The sequence below is a fragment of the Pelophylax lessonae genome (assembly GCF_965119305.1).
Source record: "Pelophylax lessonae genome assembly, chromosome: 3".
Taxonomy (NCBI): Eukaryota; Metazoa; Chordata; class Amphibia; order Anura; family Ranidae; genus Pelophylax; species Pelophylax lessonae.
The window spans coordinates 428,466,643-428,485,388 of NC_138770.1; the positions used below are offsets into that span (position 1 = coordinate 428,466,643).

Here is an 18,746-nt window from a genome sequence, read left to right on the forward strand (position 1 = left end):
AAGGATGTGCTGGAACTGGAAAGAGTCCAAACAAAAACAACTAAGCTAGTTAGGGGATTGGAGGACCTCAAAAATGAGGAGCGTTTACAAGCGCTTGATTTATTCTCCCTTAAGAAACGCCTGAGAGGGGACATGATAGTGATTTACAAATACCTCAACGGTAATCTCAGCATAGAAAAAAAAACTATTCAGTCGCAAGGAATGTAAGAGGACACAAGGCCATACAATGCGACTAGAGGAGAAGTGATTTAACCTCAGGCTACGCAAGGGTTTTTTTACAGTGAGGTCAATAAGATTGTGAACTCTATTCCACAAATGGTGGTAACTGCGGGCAGTATGGCTACTTTTAAAAGACTCTTGGACATACATTTCCAGGATCAAAACATTCAGGGGTATGGGAAATGAATACATCCACACACACCTACAGAGGTTGAACTGGATGGACTGTGGTCTTTATTCAACCTCAACTACTATGTAACTATGTAAGATCCGAGCCACTGAGAAGGAGCGAGGATGAACTTCAAGAGACTCACACCACGCAATTTACATTTTCCACGCACGATGGTAGATCTTACTAGAAGTAGATTTCCTAGCTTTTAATGGCATAGGAATCACCGACTTAGATAAGCCTCTTATCCTTCAGCATCTGGTGTTCAACAGCCAAGCTGTCAAAGCCAGCGACTGTAAAGCAGGATGGAGGATTCGTACTTGGGACAGCGGATCCTCCCTGGGAGGAAGCCTCCAAGGAACGTCGGCAACCAGCCGCACCAGACCGGCGTACCAAGCCCGGCGAGGCAATTTTGGAGCCACTAAGATGACCGGAATCCCTTCTGCCTCGATCCTTCGTAGAAGTCTTGGCAGAAACTTAAGAGGAGGGAAGGCGTAAATCAGATGATACTGACCCCATGGGGGGCCACCAGCGCGTCTGTGGCGTCTGCCAGAGGATCACGTGACCGAGCCACAAACCTCTGCACCTTTCTGTTGAGTCGAGATGCCAACAGATCCGCCTAGGGGATGCCCCACTGGAGACACAATTGATGAAACACCTCCGGATGAAGGGACCACTCCCCTTAGTCCAAGGCCTGCCAACAGAGGTAATCCGCCTGCCAGTTTTCCGCCCTGGGAATGTGTACCGCGGCAAGGGCTGGAACGAAACGGTCTGCCAACCTTAGAACGCGGCTACCTCTAAAGCCGCAAGGAAACTTCTTGTACCCCCCTGGGGATTGACATAAGTCATGGCCATGGCATTATCCGATTGAATGTGCACTGGACATCCTGGAAGACGATCTGTTAAATGATCCAGACACAGTCTGATCGCTCGGCGTTCCAAGACATTGATCGGTAGTCTGGACTCTTCCAGTGTCCAGATCTCCTCAGCAGAATGTTTGCCGAAGATGCCTTCCCAGCCAGACAAGCTGGCATCCATGGTGATCACTGTCCAAAACAAGAGGAAGGAAGGATTTTTCCCAGACGAAGCACCGGAGAACAAAGTCCCCATATCACAGGCTCCTTCGTTCCCCGGCTCAGATTGGCCAGAATCTCTCATTGCAGGGACCTCGTAAAGAACTGTGCAATTGGAACTGCCTCGAATAATAGACACCATCAGGCCCAGCACACGCATGCAAGTCCGGAGGGATGACCATCTGATCAAAAGGAGAGGAATTGCAGCCTGCCGTGTCTGGAGTTTGTCCAGAGTAAGGAGTACTCTGGCTAAGGCCGAGTCCAGAGTCAGACCCAGATAGTCCAGCTTGTGGACGGAACCAGAGCAGACTTCTGAAAATTCAGAATCCAGCCGAACTTCCACAGAGCTCATTTAGCGATTTCCAGGTTTTCCATCAGAGCAGTAGGAGACTCCGCTCGCAGAAGGAGGTCGCCAAAGTAGCCCAGTACCGCGATCCTCCGATGGCGTAACAAAGCTAGCATCGGGGTTAACACTTTTGTGAAGCCTCGAGGAGCAGAAGCGAAACCAAAGGGTAACGCCACCAACTGATAATGCTTCTCTCCCACGGCAAAGCAGAGGAAGTGCTGGTGACACAGCAGATATTAGAATGTAAAGGTAAGCATCTTTGATGTTGATAGATGCAAGAAAATCCCCCTGACGCAGGGATGCCACCACCGTGCGAATGGATTCCATTCTGAACTTCTGCACCTGCACAAAGCAGTTCAGCGCCTTGAGGTCCAGGATTTGGCTTGCCTTGCCTTCCTTCCTGGGAACTGTAAACAGGTTTAAGTAAAAACTCTAAAAACATTCCTAAGTCGGAACTGGGACAATCGCCTCTTGAAAAGAACCTTGCCGGGGAACAAGAGTGAATCTCGATCTTGTAGCCGGACCGAATGACTTCGTGGACCCACTTGTCTTGTACCAGGGAAGTTCACAGGTCCGGAAACCAGCGAAGACGCCCCCTCTCCCCCGATATGGGTGAGGGCGCACCTTCATGCTGAAGGAGCCTTGTCTGCGGGTCTGGAGAAGCCCGATCTCTGCTTGCCAGACCAGGCTTGTTTGGATCCTCCAGAGGAGGCCCTGAAAGGCTTCGAGCCCTCGTCAGTCGACTTGAGGGATGAAAAACTTCTTATGAGCCGAGAAGGACGGCCCACGTCTACAACGAGGTTCCTTGCCTTTAGTAGCCTGCGGAAGAAAGGTACTCTTTCCCCCTTTAAGTCCTTTAATGATGTCATCCAGGGTAGCTCCAAACAGGCAATGTCCTTAAAAGGCAAAATCAGTCAAGGCCTTTTTAGAAGTCTGGTCCGCAGACCAGCATTTGAGCTAAAAGACAAGCTAAGAGGCATCACAAATAAACAGCAGCATCTGGACCAGCTGGTCCGCCAGCTCAGAAAAGGCAGGGGGGGAGCTGTTCTCCCTCCAGGACATGGCGTAAAAGCTTAGCCCACTCGGTCAGTTTGCGACACCAGAGCAATGGCAAATACCGGCCTCAGTGCCGAACCTGCCAGAGTGTACATTTTGTGGGCCACAGCCTCTGCCTTCTTGTCAGCCAGATCCTTAAAGGCAGGGGACTCTCCAACCGGAATCAGGATTGCCTTGTTCAATCTGGAAACTGAGAGGGTCCACCACTGGTGGAATAGTCCACTTCTTAATAAGACTCCTCATTGGGGTAAATCAATGGTTTTGGGGACCCCAAGGGGACGCTTTGGTCGTTCCCCACTCTTTAGCAACAATTTTGTCAAAACAGCAGGGCAAAGGAAACCCATTTGCCGCTCTGGATGGCTTGTGAGTTTCAAAAGGGAACCTGTGCCTCCATCGCAGCTGCGTTCTCCATCTTCAAGGTCTCACGCACAGATACAATCAGTGCTTCCACCAGCGCCTTTTCATGCGCTCTTGCAGATGTGGAGGAATCATCCTCACTATCAGAAGATTCCGGGCGCGTGGTTGCAGACCCAACAGGGTGACCCACGTTCGTGGCAGCCAAATCAGATTCAGGATCTGATGAGACAGAGGAAGCAGGGGGAAGACAGGGGGCGCTTTTTGCTAGCCCGTGACCCTAAAGCCACTTTCACCCGAGACACAAAGGACTCCAGGACCGCCGTCAGTGCATGGATGGATGGTTGGGTCCCAGGAGGGACCTGCAGCTTTAGAGAGGGGATCAGATGGTGAGATGTGCTCTAAAGACTCCATGAGTCACCAGGGGGACTTCACAAAAAGTGTAAAACACTGCAAAGGGGAAAACTCCCACCGATCTGGAAGCACCACCCGGTCGCCAGGCACAAGCACCAAGCGATCCTCAGCAGAGAGGGAAAGAATCCCACCAGACTCAGCACCCATCAGAAACAGGCACCTGCAGCCATCAGGATAATCTGCGATTCAACTGTGGCGATCAGCAAGTGAAAAGATCCAGGAGTCAGCACCAGGGGATGCGGAGGGGCTCCCACCGCCCACAAGGCTCCACTGTCATTGCTGCCATTTGCAATGGCAAACCACCGCAAAATGGCCACTGTACAAAGAAACACACAGGCTACAGAAAAAATGGCGGCACCACGAGGCCTCCAGGGACCCAGGAGGGATACCTAGGCCTCAAAGACAGGCACAGGCAGGCCGGGGGCCCTGGCAGGAGCCCCCACAAGGTAAACCCCCCCCCCCCACTGCTAATGATCGGGTCGGTCGCCAGCGGCGCACCCCTCAGGCCCCCATCGCCAGCATAGCGCCCTGCCCCTACCCCAGTAGGTGGACCAGACCACCTACACGGTCCAAGCATATGTGGAGGGGGGTAGGATGGGGGACAGATGAAAGGGGGTGTCTGATGAAAAGGAGGGGAACCCGGGGGTCACACTGTCCTGATGGGCCCGCGTCCACCCCAAAACCCTCCAGGGGGAGAGGGGGGGACAGCTATTCACCATACCAGGAACCAGGTGGGCACCGCTCCAGACTGAACCCCTCGCCAATCGAAATGGGGGGGGGGGGGCTGTTGGTCAGGAGGAATGCTGAAACTCGCCCTGAGACCCGGTTGTATGCGACCTCGCCAGGCGTTTAACCCGCAGGCCAGCCCCCTTCTGGTGGGGCTATGTCGCAACCGACCTAGCATGAAGCTGAGGTCTGCGGGCGCTCGCTGGCCAGACTGGGGTGACCACGGGATCTAGATTATCCAGCCCGTCACCCAGTCCGGCAGTTGATTGTAGATCTCACGGGGAAAACCAGGAGAAAAAAAGTTCTATCTAAAAAGAAAACATTTGGCAGGACCAGAGATCCCAGCAAGGAACTAGGTCCTTACTCCTGACTAGGCAGAAAAAAACTGAGTATCTATAGCAGAGAGAGGGAGTATACCCCCTGGGACTGCCCATATGCTAGCCAGATTATTTTTTCTGCCTAGTGTCCTACTGCTGTAGGGGGGGGCGGAATAACCAAATGGTTAAGATCAGGAACTGTGTCCGGAACTGTGTCCATCAATGAACGTAAGAGAAAAGGTTTTTCCCTATTCTCTTTTTTTTTTTTACATACTGTCACCAGTGGAGAAGAGCGTTATCATATAACTGGCGGAATGGTGATCAGGGACCCTGACTGAAGACACAATTCTTAAAAAAATAATTAAATGTAAATTCTTTCCTAATTTTTTTTATTATTTTTCACTTTTTTTTTTTCATACTGTGAGAAGAGCAACACAGTGTTACCATAGATTGATTGGCCACAGCTAAACAACTGGTACAAATGGGCTGTGATAGGCCCTGTCTGTACCATGTGATCACTGTGACCAATTGCAGAGATCACAATAGTACACAATGAATGGTGGGAATGAAAGCTTTCATTGTGTACAATTGTCATGTGATCTGCTGTGATTTGCCCCAGCGATCACATGATACCGGCAGTGGGCTGGTACACTGATCTGTGATTCACTGTGTCCAGTAGACAAAGCAGAAGATAGATCTCGCCTTGGGGCACACATTAGGCGCGTTCTGGGAGGACACGTTATATGATGTCCACCCAGAACAAGAGCGCTTCTGCCCAGCCATCATTTGACTATAGGCCGGACAGGAATCGGTTATGGTGTCACAACTGTGAGAGCACTGATATGTTGTAACACATCAGCTGTAACAGCAGTAGCTTTTGTCTCCAAGTCTAAGACTCTCTCCGGCAGCATGCTCCCGGTTCTCCAACAACTCCTATATAATGTTTGCAGTCACAGACTATTTCCTGCAGTATGTCTGCAGTCCCTGACAGCATTCTGTGGAATTACTTTGACTGCATATTATATGTAGCCCTTTGGCAAACTCAAAGTCCATACTTGAGGCCCCCTTATATTAAAGTGGTTGTAAACCCACTTTAAATACTTTTACCTATAGGTAAGCCTATATTAAGGCTTACCTATAGGTGCTATAAATATCTCCTAAACATGCACCGTTTAGGAGATATTTACAGTGCATGCAGCTGATGATGTCATCGGTGCATGCGCTCTGAAGGAACGGCCACCCGTGCCGTTCCTTCAGAGCCCTTTGCCGTGAACGGCGGCTCCTGCGCGCATTGCGCGGGAGTGATGTAATCGCGCATCCAATCAGATGGCCGGAAGACGCGATCCAGGAATTAGTTAAGTACTTCATAATGAGCTAGTATGCGATGCATACTAGCTCATTATGCCTTTGTCTTTACAGGTTTTTTTTTTTCACTTTTTTTTTGGAGGGTTTACTTCCTCTTTAAGTAAGTTGACCCCCAATGTAAGGAGTAGAAAGTTTGGACCTCTAAAAGACAGAAAAATGTATTATGGTCTGAAAGATAATTTTCTACCAGGTTTCCTACATTCAGATATCTTTACATTTAATTAAAAAAAAAAAAAAAGGATGTCAACTGTTAGCATAGAGGGAGATTCAAAATGTCCCAGGTAGCCATCTTGTGGGATTTATTAGATCAGGAGACAGGTGGTCAGCTTTGAGGACAAGGTAATTCCTATAATGTAAAAACTGTTTGCATTAGAGTTTCAATATTTTAGAATGTTAAGATCTACTTAAACTATAGACTGGGTTGATGAACACTAGGATTCAGTCAAATGCATTCCTTTTCAGCTCTACACACTATCTTAAAACATGTTGTTAAGGAGCACAAAGCATGAAGTGCGTTTCTACTTTCTGCACTCTTCAAAAAAACTAGAGTGTTTCCTTCTTAGAAAAAAAATAAAATTCAGAACATATCATTTGTGATATCATCATGTATAACAGCCGTCACTAAATGGCGGCCCGCGGTCCAGGAGCGGCCCGCACGAGGCTTCCGCCCGGACCCGTCAGGCCGCCACCGTAAGTAATCATTGGTTTGCTGGGACCGCGGGTGTCCCAGCAACCAGTGACAGTCCGTGTGTGCGCCCCGCCCCCTGCTTCTTTCTTCGGCTCCCTCCCAGCCAGCCGCGAGTTGGGGCGTGACGTCACGTGCGTGCCCCGCCCCCCTGCTCCTAACTGCGGCTCCTGACTCTCACACTCAGCCTAGCCGCGGGACATCACATGCACGCCCTGCCCCCCTGATGTTCGCTGCTCCTGGCTCCCACATTTTTCGCTCCCAAAGGTATGTGGGGCACAGTTTTATAAAATACAGACTGATGGGCATATTTTGTTAAGGGGCACACATTTGTGTCCATTAGAGTGCCCCATAAAATAAAATATGCCTATTAGAGTGCCCCCTAAGATAAAATGTACCCATCAGCTTGCGCCTTATTTTATGTTAAGGGTCACGCTGATGGGCACATTTTATGTTAAGGGGCACTCTAATGGGCATATTTTATGTTAAAGGGCACTCTAATGGGCATATTTTATGTTAAGGGACACTCTAATGGGCATATTTAATGTTAAGAGCAACACTGATAGACACGTTTTGTTTTGCCCATCAGCGTGCCCCTTAACATAAAATGGTCCCATTAGAATGCCCCCTAACATAAAATGTGCCCATCAAAGTGCCCCCTAACATAAAATGTGCCCATCAGAATGCCCCCTAACATAAAATGTGGCCATCAAAGTGCCCCCTAACATAAAATGTGGCCATCAGAGTGCCCCCTAACATAAAATGTGACAATCAGCGTTCCCCTTATTTTATGTTAAGGGTCACGCTGATGGGCATATTTTATGTTAAGGGGCACGCCGATGGGCACATTTTATGCTGGGGGCATGCTGATGGGCAAATTTTATGCTAAGGGTCACGCCGATGGGCACATTTTATGCTAGGGGGCACTCTGATGGCCACATTTTATGTTAAGGGGCACTCTAATGGGCATATTTTATGTTAAGAGCAACACTAATGGACACGTTTTGTTTTGCCCATCAGTGTGCCCCCTTACAAAATGTGCCCATCAGCGTGCACCCTAACATAAAATGTGCCCATCAGCGTGCCCCCTAACATAAAATGTGCCCATCAGAGTGCCCCTTAACATAAAATGTGCCCATCAGCGTGCCCCTTATTTTATGTTAAGGGTCACGCTGATGGGCAAATTTTATGCTAAGGGTCACGCTGATAGACACATTTTATGTTAAGGGGCACTCAAATGGGCATATTTTATGTTAAGAGCAACGCTGATGGACACGTTTTGTTTTGCCCATCTTTCTGAGTCATAGCACAGACTTCAGATTCGGACCTCGGCCCAAAGAAAATTTTAGCGACCGGACCTCCTTGAATTCTAATTAATTACCCCTGATGTATAACATCAAAGCAACATTTAAGTGATTCTAAAGGCAAAAATTAGCCTCTTCCTATTTAGGACTTTGAAGCTACATTTGTAAGAAATGGCATTCTCCTAAATTTGGTAAATCAGCATAGTAAAGCTGCTATTTTTATATGCATCTCATATTATATTTGTCTACATTGCTCACATTCACATTTTGACTGCTGGGGGGGGGGGGGGGAGAAGGCAGACAATTCTTATGAGAAGCACTGTACATTTTAATTGCACATCTTAATGGATATAAACCGACCTGTGTGTTTTATGCAGTTCCATAACTTTGTCTTCCAGTTCTTTTGTCTGATTGGGTGCAAACTGAAAGTCACTGATATAGTCAGCGCTATGCTCCTCTGCATCATAGTCTCCGACCTCAGCCTGAAGTGTGAACGAACCAAGAAGAGCATGCGTCACAAATGAACATGGCAGACGTCCTGAAGCAATGTCCTGACGCAGCTGAAGGCACAGGTAATATCTGTCAAAAAAATTAACAAACTGATCATGAACCTTCCAAAATGTTTAATGCACACCTTTACTAAAGTAGCAAAGCAACACTGAAGGAGCACATTTTAGATTTAGTCTTAAAGTGTCACAAAACCCACATCATAAAAATGATCAATAAATGGTGTATTACATGCTGTTCCACACTCTATGACATTTGTTTTCTGTATTCTGCAAAAAAACGTGGTTGTTCCTGTGGTTGTCTCCTCCTTCTGTACAAGTCCCCAATGCAGCTAGGGATTTTGTAAAGCAGTGGTGGCAACTGTGCACATGCTCAATTTTCACTGAGTTTCTACACTGAACATTTCCTCCCTATAACATTTGAGCAGTCCATGTAAATATAGAGTCACATATATGGGCGTATACATACACAATGGTAAATGGCAGCCCACTCCTCCATACCCACTAACCAGGTAAACACAATGGGGGCAGGATATTACATGTAGATCAATGGAGGCTTTACCTCCCTCTTATTCTAAGACACAGACTGGAGGGGCATGACACAGCCTGTGACTGGCAGAAATTCCCCCATACCATGTTATTGTCAAAACATAAGATAGGATTTCAAATATATACATTTGTATGACAATTTAAAACCGATATTAGTTACTTATTTTTACTCTGTATTCCGAAGGCTATTTATTTTAAACATGTCTAGAGGCTCCTCCTGCTTATGTTTCCCTGCAGTCAGGCTAGGAAAGATCAGGGTCATGTGACAGCTGTATATCAATTAGGAAAAAGGTACTTCTTATTTTATTAAAATAAGAACAGTGCCATCATCCATATACAGAAATGGAAGGAAAAATGTAAACTAAACAATGTGTTTAGTATCACTTTAATATTCCTTCTATATTGCTTGATTCTCCCCATGGCAACACAGCAAAAAAAGGTTTTCAGAATATTCCATGGACAGGCATAAAGCGGTATTAACCCCAAAATAAAACCTTTATTATATTGCAGTTTGTTAAGTCTTACATGTGATGGCTGCATTCGATTTCATTTTTAGGTCTTGTTTCCTTTTTTTCACCTGGTAATCCTGCCAGCAAGTTTGATGTTTTTCAACAGAACATGCTGCTCTACAGGTGTAGCAGTTACAGGGTTGCTTACAATAATCAGATTTTATTTATGAAAAAAAAAACTTTATCCTAAAAGGAATACAACTGTTGCTGTAACTGCTTATAAGGTGTTGGCTGGAGTTTGGCTTCCATCTTCTAGCACATCTAGTCCTATCTCTGTTGACCCTACATCCAGAGTGTAGGCACCATAACACAGGTGGTGTGTTACTGGGCAGATCACTAATCTGAAAATTACGGTAATGCAGCCACAACATTTAATGCAGCAAAAACCGGACTTTTGTCTTCCCGTAAAATCATTTTCTCTGAGGTTCACTGACAGACATAGTTTCAAGTCTTCAGACCATTGGGCTTATGCTCTTGCTCTCTAGGAGTAGGATTAGACGGAAACCTTTTTGGTTACGCCCCTGGGTCAGGTCCCAGAGAGTATACCATCACTTCCTGCTGTAGGACTTCCAGTTAGTAACAAGCAGTGTCAGAAGGACAAATAATTCAACCCGAAAAGAGGGGCGGGTGCTGTGTCTGTCAGTGAACCTCAGAGAAAAAGGATTTTACCGCATGACAAAAATCCAGTTTTCTCTTTCGTTCACCGACAGGCACAGCTTTAAGTCTTCAGACCAATGGGATGTCCCAAAGCAGTGCAACATGAGGGGTGGGAAAAGACACAGCAAACGCAGAATTCCCAACAAGGCTAAACATAGCCAACCAGGTAAAAACTGGAGCTCAACTAGGAACAACTGAAGCTCAGCATCAGAAAAAATTTTCACCCTCAAGAAGCGGAAGCCTCCGCAACCACAGCCTGCAAAACTTTGCGGCCAAACACTGCATCCAAAGATGCAAGTACATCCACTTTATAAAACTTTGTGAATGTGTGTACAGTAGAGCTGCACGATTAATCGTTCTGGGATCGCGATCTCGATTCACCCCCCTATGCGATCTCCATCACGAATATCGGCGATTCTGGGGGTGGGGTTATTTCACGGCCGCACCTCCGTCACGCCTCCTCCATTGAGCACTCTGCAGATGACGCGGCAGGCCGCACCTCCGTCACGCCTCCTCAATTCAAGTCTGCAGATGACGCAACGGTGTCTTCCGTCCCACCTCAGCCCCGCCTGCTCTGTCCCCGGAAGTGACACAGTCCTATGTGTTCACGGGTCCGAGAAAATTATTGCATGATGAGCTTTCCATGAGGTAATCAAGGACAGAGGAGGGGGGGAGAGAGGGGAAAACCCTAAAAAATAAATAATTAAATGTATATTGTAATGAATGAATATATATATATATATATATATATATATATATATATATATATATATATATATATATATATATATATATATATATATATATATATATATATATATATATATATACACATACATACATTTTTTTTTTCATTATAATATAAATTTTTTTTTTTTTACTTTTTTTTTAGGGATTACATTTTCTGCACATAACACTACCTTTTCAGCATTTTTACTTGTGAATTATCAATATAATAATAATTTATTGTAATATATATATATATATATATATATATATATATATAATGAAAATAATAATTTCATTAATTATTATTATATTGATAATTCACAAGTAAAAATGCTGAAAAGGTAGTGTTATGTGCAGAAAATGTAAGCCCTAAAAAAAAAAAAAAAAAATGTATAAATATACGTGGTGCTGAGAATCGTGAGTGAATCGTGATCTTTATTCCAAGCAAAAAAATCGTGATTCTCATTTTTGCCAGAATCGTGCAGCTCTAGTGTACAGACAACCAAGTGGCCCCCTTGCACACCTGAACCACTGACGCCTGATGACGGAAGGCCCATGAGGCACTAAGTGCCCTCGTAGAATGCACTTTAACAAGGAAAGGAAGAACCTGACCCTTAAAGGAGTAGGCCTGCACCACCGTCTGCCTAATCCACTTGGAAATGGTCGCAGCAGATGTGGCCTGCCCCTTACAAGGTCCATCCATAACAACAAATAAAGAATCGGATTTCGTAATCAGTTCAGTCACCACCAAGTAAATCCGAATCGCTCTTAACACATCTAAGGAATGTAAGGCAATTTCCTTAGGATGTTTAGGCCTAGGACATAAGGAGGGTAGCACAATGTCCTCATTCAAATGAAACCCTGAGACAACCTTCAGAAGGAACGCCTGACAGGGTTGTAACACCACTTTGTTCCTATGAATCACCAAGTAAGGTGACCGACAGGACAACACAGCCAACTCCGGCACGTGACGTGCGGAAGTAATAGCTACTAAGAAAGCCACCTTCTGCAAAAGAGTGCGCAGAGGAATTTCTCAAATATTTTCAAAGAGAGGCCTTTGAAGCAACGACAGAACTAAATTGAGACCCCACAGAGGTACCAGGGATTGCACCAGAGGAGCCAGATGGCCAACTCCCTGCACAGCCTTTGGAAAAAAATAGCCAAGGCGGAAATCTGGCCCTTGATGGTGTCCAGAGCCAAACATTGATCTGCACCAAATTTTAGAGACTCCAACAAGCGAGACACGGAAAAGCAGCGGGGAGAAACCCCCCACGACTCACACCAAGTAATGTTCGCCTTCCAAACTCGATGATAAACCTTCTTTGAAGTAGATTTCCTAGCCTTCAACAGCGTAGGAATCACAGACTCCGACAGCCCTTTGTCTTTCAGCACCTGGCTTTCAATAGCCATGCCGTTAAAGCCAGCGACCGTAAAGCAGGATGGAAGATTGGTCCCCGAGATGAAGATTCCAAGGGACGTCTGCTACCACAGCCTTACCAGGCCTGCGTACTAGGACTGGCGAGGCCAGTCTGGTGCCACCAGAATGACAGATTCCTTCTACATCGATTCGGCATTGCAGTCTCAACAGAAGTTGAATTGGAGGAAAGGCGTAAATCAGACGATACTGACATCAAGGGGCCGTCAGAGCGTCTACAGCATCAGGCCAGAGGATCCCGAGACCTTGACATGAACCTCTGCACCTTCTTGTTGAGACGGGAAGCCAGCAGGTCCACATCAGGGGTCCCCCACTGAACACACAGATGATGAATTACCTCCGGGTGAAGAGACCATTCTCCGGGATCCAATGTCTGCCGACTGAGATAGTCTGCATGCCAATTCTCCACCCCTGGAATGTGCACAGCAGAAAGTGCCAGAACATATTGTTCTGCCCATCTCAAGATGCCTGCCACTCTCCGGACTTCCAGGGCACACTCTGTGCCCCCTTGTGATTGACATATGCCACAGCCGTAGCATTGTCCAATTGTCTCCACACAGGGCGCCCCTGCAGATGATCTGTTCACTGAGACGGACAAAGTCAGATAGCCCGAATTTCAAGGATGTTGATTGGCAACCTAGACTCCTCCCAAGTCCAGAGGTCTTGGTCCGAACACACTCCTAAGACAACTCCCCATCCGGACAAACTGGCATCTGTGGTGATTACAGTCAAAACAGGGGAAGAATGGATTTTCCCAGACGCAGGGCCCGGGGAGCGGAGCCACCATAGGAGAGACTCCCTCGAACCCCCGACTCAACAGAATCAGATTATCCAAGGACAGCGGATTCTTGTTCCATTTTATCAGAATCTTCCGTTGCGAAGGTCTAGTGTGGAACTGAGCAAACGGAACCACCTCGAAGGTGGAGACCATCAGACCAAATACTTGCATGCAAGTCCTGAGAGACGATCGATGGTTGGGCAACAGGAGCTGAGCAGCCTCCAGTAGCTTCAGTAGTTTTGTCTGGGGAAGAAACACCCGAGCAGACATTGAATCCAGCGCCACACCCAAGTAGTCCAGTTTTGTGGACGGAGACTCTGCCGATTTCTGAAAATTCAGCGTCCTCCCGAACTCGCACCGTAATCTCTAAGCTAGCTTCTAGAGGCAAAGACTGCACACAGAAGCAGATCGACAAGGTAACCCAGTACTGCGACCCCCTTCTGCCGTAACAAGGCCCACACTGGGGCCAAAACCTTTGTGAACACTCAAGGAGCTGAAGCGAGACCAAAGGGTAACGTCACGAATTGAAAGTGCTCCTCGCCCATGGCAAAACGAAGAAAACGCTGATGCCCGACATATATTGGAATATGAAGGTAAGTGTCCTTGAGATCGATAGAAGCCATCAGATCTCCTTGATGAAGGAAAGCTACTACTGTGCGGATGGACTCCATCCAAAATTTCTGAACCCGCACAAAGTGGTTCAGAGCCTTGTGATCGAAGATCACAAGAAGATTGCCTTCCTTCCTGGGAACCGTAAACAGACCTGAATAAAAAAAACCTTGAAAATGTTCCGACTGTGGAACCGGCACAAAAACTTCTTGTGCCAACAGGTCCTGCACTGCTCCATAGAGGCCCTGCAGCCGCTCTGGAGACAGGCGTAAAATGGAAATAAAGAACCTTGCCAGAGGCAAGGACCGAAACTCGATCTTGTAATCGAAAACCAAATGATGTTTAATGTGGAGAAGTGTAAGGTATTGCACTTGGGGACTAAACAAACGCACAATACACTTTAGGGGGGGAACCTCTGGGGGAATCAAAAATGGATAAAGATCTGGGAGTCTTAGTAGAAGATAGACTTAGCAATAGCATGTCAAGCTGCAGCTGCCAAAGCCGACATAATATTAGCATGCATAAGGAAGGGGATGTATTCCAGAGATAAAACTATAACTCTACCACTTTATAAAACACTGGTACGACCACATCTGGAATATTCTGTCCAGTTCTGGTCGCCAGTCCTCAGAAGGGATGTGTTGGAGCTGGAGAGAGTCCAGAAAAAAGCAACTAAACTAATTAGGGGATTGGAGGACCCTAATTATGAAGAGCGATTACAAGCGCTTGATTTATTCTCCCTGGAAAGGAGATGCCTGTGAGGGAACATGATAGTGATTTACAAATACCTCACCGGTGATCTCAACAAAGAAAAAAAAAAACTATTCAGTCACAACAAATGCATGAGGACACAAGGCCATACAATGCGATTAGAGGAGAATCTATTTAACCTCAAGCTACGCAGGGTTTTTTTTATACAGTAAAGGCTACAAGATTGTGGAATTCTCTGCCACAAATGGTAGTAACTGCAGGGAATATGGCTCCTTTTAAAAGACTCTTGGATGTACATCTCAAGTATCCAAACATTCAGGGGTATGTGAAATGATTACGTCCACACACACCTACACAGGTTGAACTGGATGGACTATCTTTATTCAACCTCAACTACTATGTACCCAAACCGAATCACTTCATGGACCCATTTGTCCTGAATGAGCAAGGTCCACGGATCCGGAAAAAAACGAAGACGTCCCCCCACCTCAGATGTGGGTGAGGGCGCCCCTTCAGGCTGGGGAAGGCTTGTCTGCAGAACCAGACGCGCCCGCTTTGGACTTACCATTTCAGGGTCTCTTGGAGCCTCCCGCAAAGTTACGGATGGATCTCAAGCCCCTTTCCTGCGATCCAGACGGATGAAAGGACTGCTTGTGAGCCAAAAAGAAGGGACTCCTCTTACGGCAAGGTTCGTAGCCCTTAGGAGTCTGTGGAAGCAAAGTACGATTGCCTCCCGTAGAGCCCTTAATGATCTCTTCCTGAGAGGCACCAATCAAATGGTCACCTACAAAAGGGAAGAAAAGTCAGTACCTTTTTAGAAGCTTGGTCAGCTGACCAATACTTCAACCAGATCATGCAGCGAAGGATCACTGCTGTCAAAGAAACCCTGCCAGCCAGGGGGGCCGCATTCAAGGATGCGTCACAAATATACTGTAACCCTTGAATCAACTGATCCGCCAGGTCAAAAGGATGTTGACTCCCCTCCAGATCTTGGCGCAAAATCTTAGCACATTCCGTTTAGGTCTGGGATATCAAGATTGAACCAGCCACAGTGAAAAGGTACCGGACCAGAGCCTCTGCTCTTTTGTCCACCGGATCCCTAAAAGACGAGGAATCTTCCACCGGAAAAAGTGTGATCTTATTCAGCCTGGAAACCTAAGAATCCACCGATGGTGCAACTGTCAGTTTCTTCAGAAGAGACTCCTCAAAGGGATATCTTCTAGCAAAACACTTTGGTATTCCAACCATGCATTTCGGGGGAACCCCACTGACTAGTGACAATCTCCTCAAAATAGGCAGGAAAGAAAAATACCGTGTTCACCTTCGAAGGTTTGCGGGTGCCAAATTGCACCTGCGTTGCGGACTCAGCAGCAGCTGCATCCTCACACTTTTAACGTTTCCCACACTGATACAATAAGGGCCTCAACCAGCACTTTTTCATGCACGGCTGCAAAGGAGGGGATCTCACCCTCACTATTAGAGCACTCAGCGTGCATAGACGCAGACCTGACTCTCATCCACTGTGGCCAAATCCACCTAAGAATCTAAGGAAGCAGAGGATAACGGTGAAGGTGGTGGGCAATTCTGGCCAGGTCTCCACTGTAGGGCCATATCTACTTTGGCTACCGTGTAGGGTTGCCGTCATGACTGCCAGGGCAGACTGAGACCCAGAGGGCTCCGCAGCATCCAGGAGTGGATCAGGTGGTGAAACAAGCTCCCCAGGCTCTCTGACCATAAAGGGTTACGCGAAACCACTGCTCAGCAAAGAAAAGGTTTTATTATTTTTTTTTTTTAAAAAAAAAAAAAAAAAAAAACAAGAATGGGGGGCCCCTCCCCCTGTGCACCGCTGTCACTACAAAAAGCAGCGCACCCGCTGCGCTGTTTACAGCAAGGTAGGATAGTGTACCCCCAGTGACTCACCACCTGAGCTGGAAAGGTGCCAAAACGATCTGCCATACTGTTCAAAAGAGGAAGAGGAAATGCTGACATGACACTAGATGCCCCCACAGCCTCAGCACTGTCTTTGACTACAGGAAAATGGCAGCCAATCAAAGTCAATGGGGAAACCAAAAACATGGCCGCTGAAGTACAGAAACATGGCAGCCGAGCCGGAACCGGGAATCACAGAGACAACAGAAAAATGGCGGTACCACGCTGTGCTGCACGGGACCCTGGACCTCAGGAAAAAAAATTACAGACCCCAAGAGAGGACCCCCCGCAGCACCCAGGTACGAACACACCTAACCGGAACCGACAGCGGCATTACCCACCGCTCCTCCAGCCCAGCACCATGTAGCCCCCTTACCCAATTTTACCCAGGCCTCCAAACAGGGACCGGGGGGGGGGGGGGGTGAGGCCAGGTGAGGGCATCCAAATGTAAGGGGGAACCACGCAAGAAGGGGAAGCACAAGGGGGAGGAAGGACACAGGGGGGCCCACGACCACCCCAACAATTCCGCAGGAAAGGAGGGGGGACACTATTCACCATACCACAGTCACCAGGTGGGCGCCACTCCCAGCAGTCCACCGCACTATCTTGGAATGTTGGTGCTGCGGCCTGCGGTACGCTGCGACTCTGATTGTGACTACTGTGGTGACCAGTGCTATGCGACCCCGCGAGGTGTTCACTCGCCAGTCAGCCCACGTCCCGTGGGACTATGTCGCGGCCAACCTAGCGCGGAGCTAGTAGTTGGGTCACGCTCGCAGGCCAGACTGGGAAGACTGTAGGGATCTATAATATCCAGTGCGTCACCCAGTCCAGCTGTTGATTGTAGTTCACACAGGAACAGAGATAAAGAAAAAGTAAAAAAAAATGAATTTTGTAAAATCTTATCTGTAAAATTCCTTTCTCCGAGTCCTCCGACAGTCGCTGCCTCCTCTAAGTCATCACTATTGGGTATTGACTTCCGCTCCGCAGGAGTAGCTAGTCAAAAGAACAAAGGCACTTGCATATACACACCCATGGGGGCTGTCCCACTGGTCAATACCCCCTGCAGTGACCACTCCCAACTCAGTTTGGTAGCATAGCAGTAGGTAATAAGAGAACAACCCCAAAAGAGGGGCGGCGACTGTCGGAGGACTCAGAAAAAGGAATTTTACAGGTAAGATTTTACAAAAATTCAGTTTTCTCTTTCGTCCTCGACAGTCGCCGCCTCCTCTAAGTCATCACTATTGGGATGTCCCAAAGCAGTGTAGACATGAGGGGTGGGAGACGCAACCGTAGAAAAGGCAACGCAGTAGCCACATCAGAGAAAGGAACCTTACCAGCACAGTAAGAGAAACTTCTGGGCAACAGAAAAAAACAAGGCTCAACAGGAGCAACAGCCCAGGAAAGCAAATACCAAAAACAGCCAGGGACCCACAAAAAAACACAAGGGTCCTTCATGGCACAGCCGCACTGAGAACTTTGCAGCCAAAGGAAGCATCGGCTGATGCCAGAACATCTACCTTGTAGAATTTGGAAAAGGTGTGCACCGACGACCAAGTCGCAGCCTTGCACACCTGGGCCACCGAGGCACGATGCCAATAGGCCTAGGACGCACTCAAAGATCTGGTAGAGTGCGCCTTAACAGGGAAGGGTGGAACCCGTTCCTTCAAAGCATAAGCCTGTTCAATGGTCGGTCTGATCCATTTGGCAATAGTCGCTGCAGACACAACCATGCCCTTCCGAGGTCCCTCAGGAAGGACAAAGAGGGAATCCGTCCTCTGAAAGGACTCCGTAGACGACAGGTAAACTCTGATCGCCCTGACAACATCCAAGTAATGCAAAGCAACCTCCTTAGGATGCTTAGGCTTCGTACAAAGTGAAGGCAGGACAATGTCCTCATTAAGGTGGAACTCAGAGACCACCTTAGGAAGAAAAGAGGAATGTGGACACAAGACCACCTTATCCTTGTGAATTACCAAGTAAGGAGAGCGGCAAGACAACGCCGCCAGCTCTGATACTCTGCGAGCCGAAGTGATCGCCACTAAAAAGACAACCTTCTTAGACAGCAGAGGCCTGTTTTCAAAGGGAGCACACTGTAACACGGACAGAACCAAGTTCAAGTCCCACGGAGGTAAAGGCTCCTTCCTGGGAGGAGCCAAATGGCGCACACCTTGAATGAAGGTGCAAATTAAGGAATGAGATGCCACAGGGCGTTGGAACAGAACAGCCAGTGCAGACACCTGGCCTTTTTTGTGGCCAGCGCCAGGCGCTGATCCACTCCAGACTGGAGGAAAGCCAACACTCTCGAC

The 18,746-nt window shown here is 47.5% G+C and overlaps 1 protein-coding gene across 17 annotated transcripts in view; it reads right to left on the reverse strand.

The window, feature by feature from the left end:
* EPB41L2 (erythrocyte membrane protein band 4.1 like 2) overlaps positions 1 to 18,746 on the reverse strand; it is a 375,724-nt gene that overhangs the window by 120,768 nt on the left and 236,210 nt on the right. For all 17 annotated transcript variants that reach the window (XM_082250108.1, XM_082250106.1, XM_082250105.1 and 14 more), the window contains one exon: positions 8,389 to 8,607. In XM_082250108.1, the coding sequence (XP_082106234.1) occupies positions 8,389 to 8,607 (219 nt within the window). The remainder of the gene's footprint in view (positions 1 to 8,388; positions 8,608 to 18,746) is intronic.